We start from the raw sequence: 14,419 nt of genomic DNA, 5'->3' as shown, positions 1-14,419 counted from the left end.
CAGTCTTAAATATAAACCGTTGTTCACGTTAATCTTTCTTGTTATATATTTCTTTGTTTAAAGGTCGAGTTAGTTTTTCGAATTGTTTGAAGTTGTTACGCGAACAAAGTGCTTCAGCACTCCACGTGCTGCAACTGCGCCAAATTCCCCAAAATCTTAGCAAGGCCACGCAACATATCATAGTACTATTTATTGACAAGAATTTTGATTTTGTCATCATATTTTAAGATTTAGGTAATCCAACTCTATTGCCTGTTGTAATATAATGAAAAATAGTTTGATTTAAAAAACTAATAAAAAGTTGGAATAAAAATCGACGCAACTTCTACTGTGTGTCTTCAAGTAAAGAGAGAATATCAAATAGTTGCTTTGAAAAAAGTAGATGGATATTTTTCTGATCTGCATATTTTTTCCGGTTATCAGCGTGAACTGTGCGTATCTTTCTAGTACCGTTAGCTGCTGAAAATAGATTTCATGGTATGTATTTATACCGTTTCTTCCCTGGTGCTTTTAAACCAATCGCCTGTCGAATCAAAATAATTCCCTTTCGACGGCTCTTAAGAGGTGAGAAAAGGACACAAAGGTTTACGGTAATTGAAGGAAAGATTCATTTACATAATACATCGAAATCTAGTAATAAATTATAAATATATACTTGTTACAACTATAAATACAAAAGATGACATGTGATATGAAAGAATTGTTCGTTGCACGCGTAACATTTCGACATTTCTTTATTTATCACTTTCCCTATACGACACTGGCACAGAACGATGTGCGAATTCGTATTTGTTCAATTCAATTTCTTTCTGTGTTATATCAACGAAAACGATTAATTTTATATATAAAACCGAAAATTATTTTGCTCAACTACTATGTTTAAATTAAAATATTTTAACTTTTGAATCAGTAGGACGTTCTTCTATTTGGAATTGCATAGGAAAGTCACAAATACCGTAGAAAATGGATATTCGACCAAAGAAATCTAAAACTATCGATGATTAAGTGGAGCGGCATGAATGAACGATACGAGTCAGCTACTTTTGGGCGCTGCATGGATCTCGCCTATGAAATAACCAAGTGAAGTAAATCGAGGTGAAGGGTCCCGCAAAGCGGGTAACGGTACATTATACTCATCGGAATTCATGGTACGGTCCATTCGTACTGCGACTGCACGTCCATCCTGTTTGTCGGTACGATTCCAGCGCGAGCTTTCAGAGTCCGGTTCTGAGAAACATAAACGGGCCAGTGACGTATCTTAGCACCGATTCAACCGACTCCAATATGGGAATAAGAATGATCCTTTTGAAGATCTCGCTTTGTATTGCGATTGAGATCGCACGGCACTACATTTTCCGACGCTCTACCGTTACAGAATCATCTTTTTTCGTTCATACACAATGATGAGAGATTTTTTCTTAATGAACGTATCCAGGAGTTGTAATATACGGGAGAAAAAGTCGAAGCCGGAACTTTCGCTCGCTTAATGACCGCTCCAACAATTAATCGTCGGTATTTTGCACTAACACACAGTGCAAAGAAGATTAATTCCAGAAGTTTATTTCATAACAAACGGAACAGAATTGGACGAAGCGAGCTGGGGAGCGCATTAACAGCGTTTCCGCTTTGTTACGATGCGGTCGACGCAAATGATATAACTTTATGATACCTTTCGAAAGAATTTCTCGCCTATACTTCCTGCGGAGCACTGTTACAAGTTGATCTATACACCTGCTCGAAACCGGCTCGTGGGCAGGTCTAGTGAACTCGATCGGATTCCGAGACCGGATTCCGCGAAATGACCGCCGCTGCTCCGATTTGTTTTTTCACGCTAAAATAAGTTCTTCTAGATTATCTTCTTCTTCATTTATCTCTTTTTTTTTCTTGCACGACTTTAAAAAAAAAAAAAAAAAAAAACAAACGACGATAAAAGAACAGCGCGGTACTGTTCGACCGTGAAGCACGCCTAATTATCGATGTATCTTCGAAATGTCTTCTTTTGCAAACAAACAGTTCACGGATCAACAGATTTTATAATCGAATAACTCTACCGATGTACGACTGTTGCGAATCATTTACGATAGAGAGTCTTTATTTCGAAACATAAATTATCTATACGTTGACCCCTGAAGCCACCAAGAATTTCTCGCGAAATTTTTGGTCGCAACGAGAGGAACCTTCGGCTAGAAAGCTGTTCCTCGTGGAAATCGTGACGTGATACCCTGGATAAACTAGAAAAGATGATTGATTCGCGTTAAAAGTTGCTATCCCATCGTGCAAGAGAGATGCGTACTGTTGCATTCCCAGGGAAAATTGTTCATGTCGCAGATTTCTCTCGAGAAATCAATTCTCTAGTGACTTCAATACTGGTTTCAGTATTCTTTGCTAGCTTCGTCAAAGAGGTTACTAGGTTCTTCGGCGAGGTTGTTCGAGCTTGGGGTCACCTTCCACCGATTTGTCACGTTCGACGCGGATCTCGATCTATATCCTCCAGCGCAGAGGTGTACTGGTGCGCTCAATGTTGATCGCTAGAGTTCGACGAACGTTTAAAAGCTTGGAACTGCCGGAGGCTCCGACGTGGCGCTCGCCGAATTTCTCGGCTTGCACACGCAACCGCTTTCAACTAGAACGTAATCTTGGCCAGTCAAGGTCACCGGTCCAAGCGGAATCACCAGAAACAGGTACGGCACGTATGTCTGCGTGCACTCACCGTGGACCACGTCGCACTCCTTCGATCTGTAACAATGCGTTCACGTTTTTATGACATTTGCATTAATAGCCAGCGATAGAGAATATTTGATCGATAAAGAGAAAGAAGGAGGGAACGAAGATTGAAATTTCTTGGCAGTTTACTTTTGGTATGCGACAGTTCGTGGCTGGATAATCGCGCTGACGCATACCGGTTCAAAAACGTTCCAAAAGTAGGCTCCGCGTTGGTTAGACCTGTTCGGCCCACTGTGCTACATTTGAATAGATACGACTTACCGGTAGGTCTGAATAAAATTCAATTGGAATCACGTCGCATGTATTTACAGATCACGATCGAACGCGCTAAGAAAGTAACAGTGGATAACGATCGAGCCTATCCTCTTGATTTACAGATACAGATTTACAACGGATGATCGAATTTTGAAACGACATATTCAACGACATTGTCGTAATACGATACTCACTCGCAAACTTCGAACACGACTTGCTGCAAAAGGTCGGGGAACTTCTGCACGATGGTCACAGGCTGACCGCTGGTTAAGCTGACTCCGTACATAGGAGCCGTGGTGTTGTACCTCGTTTTGCATAATCTGGCTGGGGAACCACATGTCTCCTTCGAGGAAAATGCTCTACCTGGAAACAAACGTGTTGTTCCATATGAAAGACGTATTTCTTGATATTTAGATCAGAAGTTGTACCAGTCTTACGAGTTTCGTTGACCTAGAAACAACTACAACTTTTTCGCAAAACTCGTACAAGCGATTACGATAGACAGCATCGTGTAAAAGAATTCTCAGGAGCTACGTAAAAAGAGTGAAAAGAATATAAAAGAAGATGTCGTAACTCGTTTACGAGATTGGCGCCCTTTCTTTGGAATTCTGTCGGTTCGTGTGTTCGAAACGACGAGTGGGTCGCCGGTATCCCGTTATGAGCAGAACGAGCGATAACTGTATTGGCCGGATAACACGGTGCCTTATTACCGTCCTCTTGCACCAACCAGCCATTATCTAAAGGACGGAGAATCGATTCCAGTAAATGAAACCTCCCGAACAGGGACTAATGCATTTTTCGCGGGCACGGGTAACAATCGACGACGAGTCACGATTTTAAAAAGGAATTCATCGAGAATATGCGCACGGCGGGTGTTGTACTCGGTTGAAATCGGGTTTTCGTGTCATAAGGACAGCTACATAATTCAAGGCTGCAAAGTGTCGGTACATCGCGCAACCGGTTGTTCCGATTTTTGTGGATTTTTCAGCACGTTGATTTCTCTGACGTTGCAAACGACTTCGAAGATACTTTAGAAACGTTCACTACGTAATCGTTGCAGATATTTGGTAACGCTAAACCGTCTTTAGAACAAGCTGACGTTTCAAGCGTTGGATCGTGCTTGACGCAGAGATAACAGAATCACAAAACCAATAAAAGTAGCTCTCCTTATAGACTTAAAACGTATATTCTACGTACGTCGAATTTCTGAGAATGTTGATCAAAGAAACGACTATAGACGAGAATATAATGTTTACATACGATGATAGGGTACAATAATCTTGTAAAGTGCAGGTAAGGACAGTATAATATCCCGAAGGAGCAACTGTAATGAATTGTAAATAGAATATCGAACGATATAACGAGAATCGCGTTATATTTGAACAAAATAGTAATCACAGGATAAATAAATAAAACAGAGGTCCGACGAGGATGTAGGTTATAGCTGTTCGTAATTATATTCGTGATTCAAGTAACCGGCTCGACTACTGTTGCGCTTCGAACAAGAGGGACAAGTTCGTCTTCCGCGTGTTTTCAAGCAAGCCACGTCCTCGACTCGATCGTGATCCGTTAAATTGTTTCGCAGTTGAATAGAAAACGTCGTCGTTCCCAAAACGCGTTTCGAATACGATCATAAATTTCTTTGCAGAACTGGAAGCTCTCGATCTACTTTCGACGGGAAAAAACGAAACAAGTACTTTTACCAACTTACCATTTCGCGAGGATTCGGCTATCGAATAATCTCCATGAGTAATCTTGTAATTGTGCAGTAGCGCCTGTCTGGTTAATTCAGGATCGATTGTTCGAGGCTGATGGGACCTCGCTGTTCGACTGCTCGCCCAAATATTCTTGTAACTTCTCGATATCGCGGCTCTACGGCAGTTGTTCGTTTTGGTAACGACGTCGCGAATAAAGCAGACATCTTTTAAATCCTAACCGAGAACCTCTTATATAGGGACACTTACGAGGGATACACCATGTTATTCGGACCTATACAGTCAGCTGGATCTGTGAGCGCGTCTCCCCACACATATTTCAAACCTAATCCGTTCCCCTCGCATTTTTTGGCATACACGACGTGGGCGCATGTGGTGATAACAAGAATCAGACCCAGGTACGTGGACATCTGAAATTATAAGAAAAATCATGAGAATAACACGTTTGAAAGCGTAGAAATGGACCGATAGTTTCACGTATCGAGAGTCGTTTCAAAGACAGGTGTATTAATGAAAGCTAATTACACCGGTGAGCAACATCTCATGAATAAAACAATCAGAACTGGCTACTAATCGGATTACCAAAACTCGTACGAGAGAACGTGTTGTCATCGCGACGAAGGAAGGTGTGAGTGAATGCACGGTCTTGGAACTCGAGTTCGCACGAGGTCAAGAGCAAAAGTAAATGACACTGGGGCTCTGGTTTGTGACTCGTCGCGCAAAAATCCACCGAATCTCTTCGAATGAGCGTGTGTAATTGAGATTCGCGTAGCTGCACGCTTTGACATTATTAGTCTGCAATTTTGTGAACGTTTAACGATTGACTAGTCATTGACTAGTCTATCATTATCATTTCCTTCTGCGAAGTCGCCGGTAGAGGTTCCGTTTCACGGGTTGGCAGCGGGTACTGTCCGAACGGCAAAGAAACGAGCGAGCGAGCAAACTTTTTCCCTTTCGAGCTTCACGAACGATGAAAATCGTCCGGACGACACGAGAGAGTGACGACCGTGCGCAATTAAGAATAACAATTAGCGAGCGTGCGTAACCAATAGCACTCCATGTATATACAGAGTTTGGGGTTTCTAGGTTGTCAGGTCCACATTACTTCCGCTATATGTATTTCTCGTCGTTAATCGAACACGAGTGAAAGCAACACGATAGCATGCGCCCAATAGCGTTCGATGTTCAATTTCGAATACTTTGCAAATTTTATTGGCGAGAAACCTCAATGTTCGATCTATTTTTTAAGTTGCTCGATCGGTAGATTCGTTTGATGTGCATTTTTTCATTTGTCGATCATTTGGATGATTCCAAGTCGAGAAGAAAAATCAATGCGGTAGAAAATTGCGGTTTAATGTTTGGCCAAGTGATAAATTGCGCGTGGGAAAAGGAAAGGAAGAAAATCATTAATGGGTAGCACTCAAGGCTGGTCATTGGCCGTGACTGACATCGCGTATCTGTTTCTTCAGGAAGCGCTGCCTACTTTTAGCATTCCTTATTCCTACTTTATAGAAAATATAACTGAAATATCTATACAATTTGTAATACCAGAAATAATATTCCAATGTCGTATATTATATCGATCGAATCAGATAAGACACATATTTCTATATTGCTTGACTCTAGAAATCAGAATGTACGTTTATTCTCTTATTTTGATCAATTTTAAGCATTCCGGAGAAAATCTCCTTTAGATCCTCTTCGATCGAGCTGTATGTAGCCGAGTCACATTGCATCAACGTCAATGGTCAATGATACAGCATAATTGCCACGTGATATTGATCACGCTGTAAGGACATTCGGATAAATATCTATGAGGTATCTTTATCGCGTTTCAATGTATGACATAACGGCGAACCTGCGAAAAGACAAGACCGAGCACCTGGAAGAGACGTGAGAATCACTTGAACTTGGAAGATAGAGGTTTTCCGCGAGTTCACGGATTCACGGTAATTTACTATCAACAAGAACAATTATTCGGGCCGCAACTTCTCACGTTGCTAGCAGCTTCTTTTCCCAGTAATTGTTGAGAGAGTACTGTTAATATGCTAACACGTCGCGGGAATAATTAACAAGCTACCACCGATCGTGGAAACAGTTGGTAGAATTTGAACGAGACTCGTCTAACTGGAGCTGCGAAGCAGCCTCAAGGAAGTTCGGACGATTAGATGTAATACGAGAATTGGTAGGTGAAATAGACTTGATGAAATATGACATAGAAAAAAGCTTGGGAAGAACTATGCTTCCGGCACTCAGGAGAGGATTCCTCGTGGACCATGAACGTGTCATGCGGTTGTTTCTAACGGTAAAGATGAATCGTCCTAAACGCTTTTTCCTCTCGCTTCGGCTGTTCTTTATCGAATATACATTTACTCATCCTTGGTCTCTGTTAACGGTATAGTCATTTCGGTATTTAGTTTCACGAATAAATTATTATAACTGTCACGGAGTTGTTACGTATTCGAAATTCCGCCTTTTTGGTCTCCATGTTCACAGTGCGAAGATTTCTTAGTCAGGGGCTCGTTATCGCTTTCGCATGACAGAGCGTAGACGCCTCGTAAAATATCGAATGTTCAGTTGTAATTTTATTGTAACAGATCTGCACGATTAGCGATCGTTTCCTCGTCGTAATATACTTAATCAAAAAGTAACTGTAATTCCAAACGGAGTAATACGGTAGTTCAAAAACGCAAGGGAGCAATGAAATAGATAGGAACGAGCAATTTTGTGACAATAAGCAAGGGAAATGTTAGTTTGAGGAGACCTGTCTAATCATAGTTTCTTTGCTTTGTATTTTAAAGCCTGGAAGAACTTTGGCGTGCAGTCCAATCCGTAAGATTTGATTTCGATTACAGTAATGACTTCTAAAATGCTGCGCATTTCTCGTAACTGCTTGGAATGCTTTTCAAAGTCTATCATAATTTTTTCGATGCTCGAAGATTGATGTGCTTTCGTTGTATTTGTCAGTGTTGCATTGAAAGCTTCAAACTTTATGATTATTCTTATATTTCTGTATTAGAATTCGAAGAGCAGTAATTCTAATCAAAAGCGAAATCACGAAGCAGAAATTGAAATTTAGAAATTTCAGAATGCTGCTAATCTGTTTTGAGATTTATCTCTCTTTAAACAGGAGATCAGAATGAATGTTATTTAATTTAAATGGAATATTGTAGAATATTGAAAGTTTTTGAGCTTTCATTAAAATTTGTACATACCATTTTCAGATGTTACATTCAGTCATGAAAATTTGTTATTATTATCTGTTACAACCTGCAGGATGTCACTCACCGTGAGAAAGACCGTTTTTAACACTGTGCGTTTGAATCCTTTTCTCGGTCCGTTTGATAATATGATCGGTTACACGCGTTACATTAATCGATCGCAATGTTCGGGTCTAAGAAGGAATAGAATTAAAATGGGGGCACACGAGTTCCTTAAACACTGTTCATGTCACCACACCGGATGTCGTGGGGTCGAACACCTCCGTCCTCACAGGTGGATGTCTAGAGGTTGACTGTAGAATCGTAAGTAACCGCTCTCCGTGCTCTGGTAGAGTCAGGGAAAAAGGGGGGATGAGACGAGGAATATCGGCTCCTGTTCTACTACTTTGAAACCTTTTTTCTCTTCTTTGTGAGGAGACTAAAGAGGGTAAATAAGAACACCCCTCTTTTTCCTTTGTGTTTTGCCAAACTATTAAATATCCCTCATTTTCTGAGGACTACTTCTTATATAAAAATGTATTAGTAAATTATATTTATAAACTAGGAATATTAAAATAGGATTTATAGATGTGGATGTTAATATAATAATGCAATCAGTAGAAGTACATTGTCTTTATAGGTTTTCTATGACAACGTATTACAAAAGTACACATATCTTTAAATGAGCAATGATGAAGTGATAATAGATTTATGTGCCCAAAATTTTTTATATCTTTTTTTTTTTTCCAATTCATTATAACCAGATTCATTAAATTATTTCCATACATATAAACTCTGTCTCATATTCATGAAATTTATAATTTTAATTTAAATATTAGATTGCATATCGTATTTCATATTTTGAATCTTTAATTACATGTCATATTCGCAATAAAATTTTATTACTAATTACGAAAGAAAGCAATGTCTAAACGACATTTGTGTACGAAGCTGAATTCTATATTACATAGAGAATATATCTTTAAAAAATCCTTAAGAGATTTGACGGTAAAGGTGGAATTATTCAGGCTTCGATAACAACAGACAAATATTTGTTGCATTTCCTATTAAATGTAGGTTTCGATAATGACAGACATAAATATCTGTTGTACTTCCTAATAATTCTAGGAGTAATAGGTATACGAAATATGTTACATATTGCAATAAACGACAATTACTTTTTAATACAGTAGTCCAATATTGAAATATCTTCTGTAAGTCATTTTCTTCATATTAAAATAAGTAATAGAAATTTTCGTCAGATATACTCAAATTGCAGTCTTATAGATACTAATTGTTAAAAAGACTACGTGGAATCAACTTAAGAGATTAAACATAATAGCAAAGTTGTATATAGTTCCACTTAATTTCGTAATAATCGAGCACAATAGTGTTAGTGATTCTAAAAATACTATTCAAGTTCTTCACTAAAGGAAACTTAGAGACTTAAAATTCTTGTATCTGTTACCTTAATTAAATATATAGGCTAATAATAATAATATAACGTGCTCATTTACTTTTTACAACTGCTTTCTTAGTCGTCAAATTTAATAGAATTGACGCTAGTATCTATTTGACCACCGCGGTAGCTACCACGCTTTTTCTTCGTTTTCTCATGGCGAAATGATTTTCCTCTGGTGTATTTAAGGTCCTGATTCGCTTTCTCTCCCCAAGATCCACGAGCACCTTTCTGTTGAACAAAAATTCTATATAACAATATTCACTTACTACATAAATTTTTATTTAGATACCTAACTATTTTGAATTAACTTCCCTCACCTTTATATGTAACTTCTATTGTCAATTGTCAAACGTAATTTTTTTATTTTGTTGCGATGCATTATCGAACGATCTGTTTTTATCGAAACCACCTCTGCCTCCCTTAAATCCGCCGCGACCACCCCCCCTTTCACTTTCGCCGTTACCCCATGATTTCCTAAATCCGTCGGATCTACCGCCTTCGTTAGTGTTTCCCCTATCATTCCCGCCCCATGACCTTCTATTGTCAAAACCACCTCTAAAATTTCCTCGCCCCCCTTTGAAACCACCTCTTCCTCCTCTATCGCCACCACCGCGACCTCCCCAATCCCTATCACCTCCGCGACCTCCTCTATCACCTCCGCGACCTCCTCTATCACCTCCGCCGCCACCGCGACCTCCCCTGAATCCACCACGACCAAAACCGCCTCTGCCTCCACCAAATCCACCCCTTCCACCGTGTTTCCTAAAACCACCCTCTTCCTGATTGTCCTCCTAAAACAAAAGGAAGACTCAGGTCAATCGCCGTTTTCTATTCAAGTCCATTTATATGTGAAATATCTTTAGAAGCATTTTTTAATACTGTCTTTGTTTAAAAAAAAAAAAAAAAACATGAAAGGTGTTGGTGAATGCAGGGAAACATGGTTTCAAGCTTTTATAAAACGGCGAGTGGCCTGTGTTTTTCATATGTTTCCAAGCATTTACCTTTGCCTCAAAAGAATTGTTTGCCAATTTGGGATCCAATTCTAGCTCATCATCCTTTACACGACGAAATGGAGTATTTTTGTGTCGCTAAACACAGAATTTTCTAAATAAAATGTTTCTTTTCTCTTGTATAAATGCATCAAATACTATAACTATTACCTTATCATTATTGAAACTATTATTCGCCTTTACAAAATTACTGTAATTATTCTTCTGAGCTTTTGCAGGGGGCTTCCCTACATCTTCCTCTTCTTGTTCCTGTTCTATTTCTTTGTGTTTTCTTTTCTCAACTTTAGGTGTCTTTGGGATTGGAGTTTTTGTTTGCTGTATTTCATTAGAATCATCTTCCTCTGAATCTGAATCTTTTTTAGCTGCTGTTTCTTTTACGACAGGAGTTTTAGCAATAGGTGTGTTTGATTTTTCATTGTCTGATGAATCTGAATCAGAATCTTCACTGGATGATTCCTTTTTAGCTTCAGTTTTCTTTATTGTTTTTGTAACTGCAGCTACTGGTTTTTTGACTGGTTCTTCATCTTCAGATTCATCGGAATCTTCAGAACTGGACTCAGCTTTCTTTGCAGGTTTTGTTGTCACTTTTGTAGCTGCCTTGACATTTTCATTTGAATCATCAGAATCTTCACTAGAAGATTTTGCTTTTTTAGATACAACTGGTGTTACTAATTTAGCAGGAGCAGGCTTTTTTGTTGGTAGTTCTTCTTCACTGCTATCTTCACTGGAAGAAGATTCATTCTTCTTAGCAGGTACTTTCTTTGCGATTACGGTTGTTTGTGTAACAGCTGACTGTTTAGCTGGTGCTACTTCTTCACTGCTGTCTTCGCTAGAAGAAGATTCTTCTTTTTTAGCTACAGCTTTCTTTGCAGCTACTGGTGTTGATGGAGGAACAGCCTTTTTGGCTTGTGGTGTTTCTTCCTCGCTAGTTTCTTCACTAGATGATTCTTTTGTTACTGTTACTGTTGGTTTTGTTGGTAAACCTTTGTTTTGCTTCCCTAATTTTGTTGTTTCCTTCTTTTGTGGAGTAGGCGCTGCTTCTTTCTTTTGTTCAACAGATTTTTCCTTTTTTTTCTTATCTGGAATAGCTTTAGCAACTGGTGGTTTTGCAACAGTTGCCTCTTCTGAAGAATCATCCGAATCATCACTTGAAGATTCCTCTTGTTTAGCAACATTAGTAGATTTAGCAACCGACTTGGCTTTAACCGATGGCTGAGGTTTGGCAACTTCTTCTTCCGAAGAATCATCAGAATCATCACTAGAGGATTCTTCTTTCTTTGCTGGTGTTTTTATTATAGTTGGTGTAGATGTTGGTTTCTTTAATACTGGCTTAACTGGACTTTCTTCTTCGCTATCAGTACTATCTTCGCTTGAAGATTCCTTTTTATTCATTGTGATTTTTGTTTGACCTGTTGCAGCTGATTTTGTATTTGCTTTTGCAGTTATATTTGCTTTAGATTCTTCTTCGCTATCTGAATCTGAGTCATCTGAAGATTCCTGTGTTTTAGATACCTGAATTACTTTTGGCGTTGACACTGCTTTAGGTTGTGTTTTAGGTACCTCCTCCTCCTCTGAAGAACTATCATCTGAACTTTCTTTTTTCTTTACAGGCACTGTTTTAGATAATGGTTTAACAGTAGCCTTAGTTTTTGCAGGTACTTTTGGTGAAGGTTTTTCATCATTGCTAGAGCTTTCTTCTGAAGAAGATTTCTTTTTTTTATTATTCACTGCAGCATTAACTGTAGCTTTACCATTTACTTGTGGCACCTTCTTTGGTGCATCTTCTTCACTCTCTGAACTTGTATCTGAACTTGTATCTTTAGCTTGTGCCTTTATGTTTAACTTTATTTGCGATGTTTTTTGAAAATGATTAAAAACGTCCTCAATTGTTGGTGCGCCCTTTGGCAATGCGGGCTGTAAACGAAATAAACGAACATGAGTTGAAGGTCGTACTATCTTTACGATGAATTATCCGGAATTAAAAGAAGACAATAACATATGGATGAGAATATTAATTAATATACATATAATGAGTATAGGTGATGATAATCAAGTTCTATTTTAACATGAATTCGAAATATATAATGGCGAAATTATTTCGCCCACGTGGTACGGCCGAATGGCGGTACTTCTGGTATCGCATATACATTGGCTTCTTAAAAATCGATCAATTACTGTATGTACGAAATAACTAGTTATAATCTTACCGCTTTCGTTTTCTTTTGAAAAACCTTCGCCAGCGACGCGTCCTTTTTGAGTAAATATTCATATACAAGGGCAGAAATACTCAATTCTTCAATAGATGCCATAATGGACGCGTGCAAAGAGCTTGAAAACCTAGCCGCAATTGAGTGCACGGCGGCAGTCTTATAGACTCCCCATTTTCATGTATATGGCGCTGCAGTCGAGCACGGATTGTATTGGATGAAGATGCGTTATTGTAGTAACGTGCAGTGTGTGCTACTTGTGGAACACATTATTGCGATATCATTTCGGATTGGTCATAAGATTATTTCTATTATCTTAAATGTATTCTCATCTTTTGTGTATTAGTTTATTTATATTTAGTTAACGAACTATTAACTTTTGTGATGTAAAGTTATAAACATATATTGTAAGTAGTCGCGTTAAATCATTTCCGTAATTCTTTGAGCTTATATTTTACGTTGATTTTATGAACGTACTCAAAGTTCATAAATTTTTCCTCTGTCTTTTGGTTGGTGAAATATCGGTTTATAAGCAGCGCATTGGATGTTTTTAAAATGATAAACCGGCTTCGTTATAACCTGTAAGGTACTAGAATTTTCGGCGGAAATTTGTTAATTCAATTATATTGGGTGGTAGTTATTTGAAAACTATGACAGAAACTCAACAGAAAGCAAAGTGTATTACGCTAAAAGGATCAGCAGAGCTGGTTAAAGAATATCTTCGTAAGTTGGTCATACTTTTTACATTCTTTTAAAACTTATTTACAGTTGTCGAGCGTCACTTGAAATTTAATCAGAATTCATCATCTTACATGTTGCTTCTACTCGTTTCAGTTTATGGCGTGAATAGTATTTTGTATCAAAGAGGCATTTATCCGCCGGAAACTTTTGAACCCGCCGAACATTTTGGTTTGTTCGTTTTAATGTCTACAGATGAAAAGATCAAAGGATATTTGGATACTGTCCTTAGCCAGATTCAAGAATGGCTTACTCAACGAAAAGTACAAAAGATAACTCTTGTTATAACAAATGTTAATACCAAAGAAGTATTAGAAAAGTGGGATTTCAAAGTAGATTATGAAGATCGGTCGTCTAATAGCACCAATGATAACACAAAAAATAGTCTTCCTGAAGTGGGTACAAAGGACGTGAAGGCTATACAGAAAGAGATTCGTGAAGTCATACGTCAGATCACTGGTAACTTGTTCGATAATTCAAGTTTTTAACAGTACAGTGCTTTACATTTAAAATCTGATTTGTTGGATCTTTTATGTTTCAGGTACAGTAAGTTTTCTTCCACTATTGGATTGTTTATGTTCATTTGATATTTTAACGTATACTGTACCTGACTGTGGTATCCCTAAGGAATGGGATGAAACCCAGCCAGTATTTATCGCAAACAGTCAAGAAGTACAATTGCGATCATTTTCAACTTCTCTTCATAAGATGGATACCATAGTTAGTTATAAGAATGTTTAGATATTACATGTTTTATCTTTGGTAATTGAAATGTACATATGAAACATATATTTCTTTCATCTTTTTAACAATAATTGATATTAAAGACTGCTATTTAACTTTCTTTTTGTATACAAATGATTATAAGATGAAAGTGGTCGTGTTATTCTGAAAGGTTTGAATATACTATATGAATTATTAGAATTACCTCTAAAGAATCTTATACAAATATATATTTTGATATAACTTTGATAGCTTGTCAGTTTATTCTATAGGAAATCCTACTTCCAGCAGTTATCTTCGTATCTTAGACTCCTGTTTCTTCTTTCTTCTAGTATCGGTATATATTTTTCTATTTTACGTTCGTATCTAGTTATTTAATGGTTTA

The 14,419-nt window shown here is 38.0% G+C and overlaps 3 protein-coding genes across 8 annotated transcripts; 1 reads left to right on the top strand and 2 right to left on the bottom strand.

The window, feature by feature from the left end:
- Nucleotides 1-946: 946 nt before the first annotated feature.
- Nucleotides 947-8,259, bottom strand: LOC132908783 (uncharacterized). 4 transcript variants are annotated; one of them, XR_009658415.1, is made up of 6 exons: nucleotides 5,277-5,424; nucleotides 4,944-5,104; nucleotides 4,691-4,851; nucleotides 3,174-3,342; nucleotides 1,670-2,736; nucleotides 947-1,227 (listed from the first exon to the last, which is right to left on the bottom strand). XR_009658415.1 is itself a non-coding variant. In XM_060963117.1 (5 exons), the coding sequence occupies exons 1-5, from the start codon at nucleotides 5,304-5,306 to the stop codon at nucleotides 2,547-2,549; spliced, it is 711 nt and encodes a 236-aa protein (XP_060819100.1). In that variant the 5' UTR covers nucleotides 5,307-5,424; the 3' UTR covers nucleotides 947-2,546. The 4 variants fall into 4 exon arrangements, 3 of the variants coding, with proteins under 3 accessions (XP_060819100.1, XP_060819102.1, XP_060819103.1); XM_060963117.1 differs by having other exon boundaries at nucleotides 947-2,736; XM_060963119.1 differs by having other exon boundaries at nucleotides 947-2,736; nucleotides 5,289-5,424.
- Nucleotides 8,260-8,512: 253 nt separating this feature from the next.
- LOC132908763 (nucleolar and coiled-body phosphoprotein 1) lies at nucleotides 8,513-12,769 on the bottom strand. 3 transcript variants are annotated; one of them, XM_060963084.1, is made up of 5 exons: nucleotides 12,574-12,769; nucleotides 10,517-12,280; nucleotides 10,358-10,444; nucleotides 10,033-10,147; nucleotides 9,683-9,990 (listed from the first exon to the last, which is right to left on the bottom strand). In XM_060963084.1, the coding sequence occupies exons 1-5, from the start codon at nucleotides 12,673-12,675 to the stop codon at nucleotides 9,695-9,697; spliced, it is 2,364 nt and encodes a 787-aa protein (XP_060819067.1). In that variant the 5' UTR covers nucleotides 12,676-12,769; the 3' UTR covers nucleotides 9,683-9,694. The 3 variants fall into 3 exon arrangements, with proteins under 3 accessions (XP_060819069.1, XP_060819067.1, XP_060819068.1); XM_060963086.1 differs by lacking the exons at nucleotides 9,683-9,990; nucleotides 10,033-10,147 and adding an exon at nucleotides 8,513-9,584 and having other exon boundaries at nucleotides 12,574-12,767; XM_060963085.1 differs by lacking the exon at nucleotides 10,358-10,444.
- Nucleotides 12,770-12,962: 193 nt separating this feature from the next.
- LOC132908785 (mitotic spindle assembly checkpoint protein MAD2A) lies at nucleotides 12,963-14,280 on the top strand. The gene is made up of 3 exons (XM_060963123.1): nucleotides 12,963-13,296; nucleotides 13,408-13,770; nucleotides 13,853-14,280. The coding sequence occupies exons 1-3, from the start codon at nucleotides 13,224-13,226 to the stop codon at nucleotides 14,050-14,052; spliced, it is 636 nt and encodes a 211-aa protein (XP_060819106.1). The 5' UTR covers nucleotides 12,963-13,223; the 3' UTR covers nucleotides 14,053-14,280.
- Nucleotides 14,281-14,419: the final 139 nt, after the last annotated feature.

This window comes from Bombus pascuorum, chromosome 7, assembly GCF_905332965.1.
Source record: "Bombus pascuorum chromosome 7, iyBomPasc1.1, whole genome shotgun sequence".
Classification (NCBI taxonomy): Eukaryota; Metazoa; Arthropoda; class Insecta; order Hymenoptera; family Apidae; genus Bombus; species Bombus pascuorum.
This window is presented reverse-complemented; position numbering and strand designations above follow the sequence as displayed.

Bases quoted from the DNA above. Each gene is read 5' to 3' on its own strand.
- LOC132908785 (XM_060963123.1), top strand. From the start codon at position 13,224: ATGACAGAAACTCAACAGAAAGCAAAGTGTATTACGCTAAAAGGATCA. The intron at 13,297-13,407 runs GTAAGTTGGTCA...TACTCGTTTCAG, and splicing joins GCTGGTTAAAGAATATCTTC to TTTATGGCGTGAATAGTATT. The intron at 13,771-13,852 runs GTAACTTGTTCG...TTTATGTTTCAG, and splicing joins AGTCATACGTCAGATCACTG to GTACAGTAAGTTTTCTTCCA.
- LOC132908783 (XM_060963117.1), bottom strand. From the start codon at position 5,306: ATGACAACACGTTCTCTCGTACGAGTTTTG. The intron at 5,105-5,276 runs GTAATCCGATTA...TTATAATTTCAG, and splicing joins GTTCTCTCGTACGAGTTTTG to ATGTCCACGTACCTGGGTCT. The intron at 4,852-4,943 runs GTAAGTGTCCCT...CAACTGCCGTAG, and splicing joins AATAACATGGTGTATCCCTC to AGCCGCGATATCGAGAAGTT.
- LOC132908763 (XM_060963084.1), bottom strand. From the start codon at position 12,675: ATGGCATCTATTGAAGAATTGAGTATTTCTGCCCTTGTATATGAATAT. The intron at 12,281-12,573 runs GTAAGATTATAA...TTTCGTTTACAG, and splicing joins TTCAAAAGAAAACGAAAGCG to CCCGCATTGCCAAAGGGCGC. The intron at 10,148-10,357 runs GTAAATGCTTGG...CTTTTGTTTTAG, and splicing joins ACAATTCTTTTGAGGCAAAG to GAGGACAATCAGGAAGAGGG.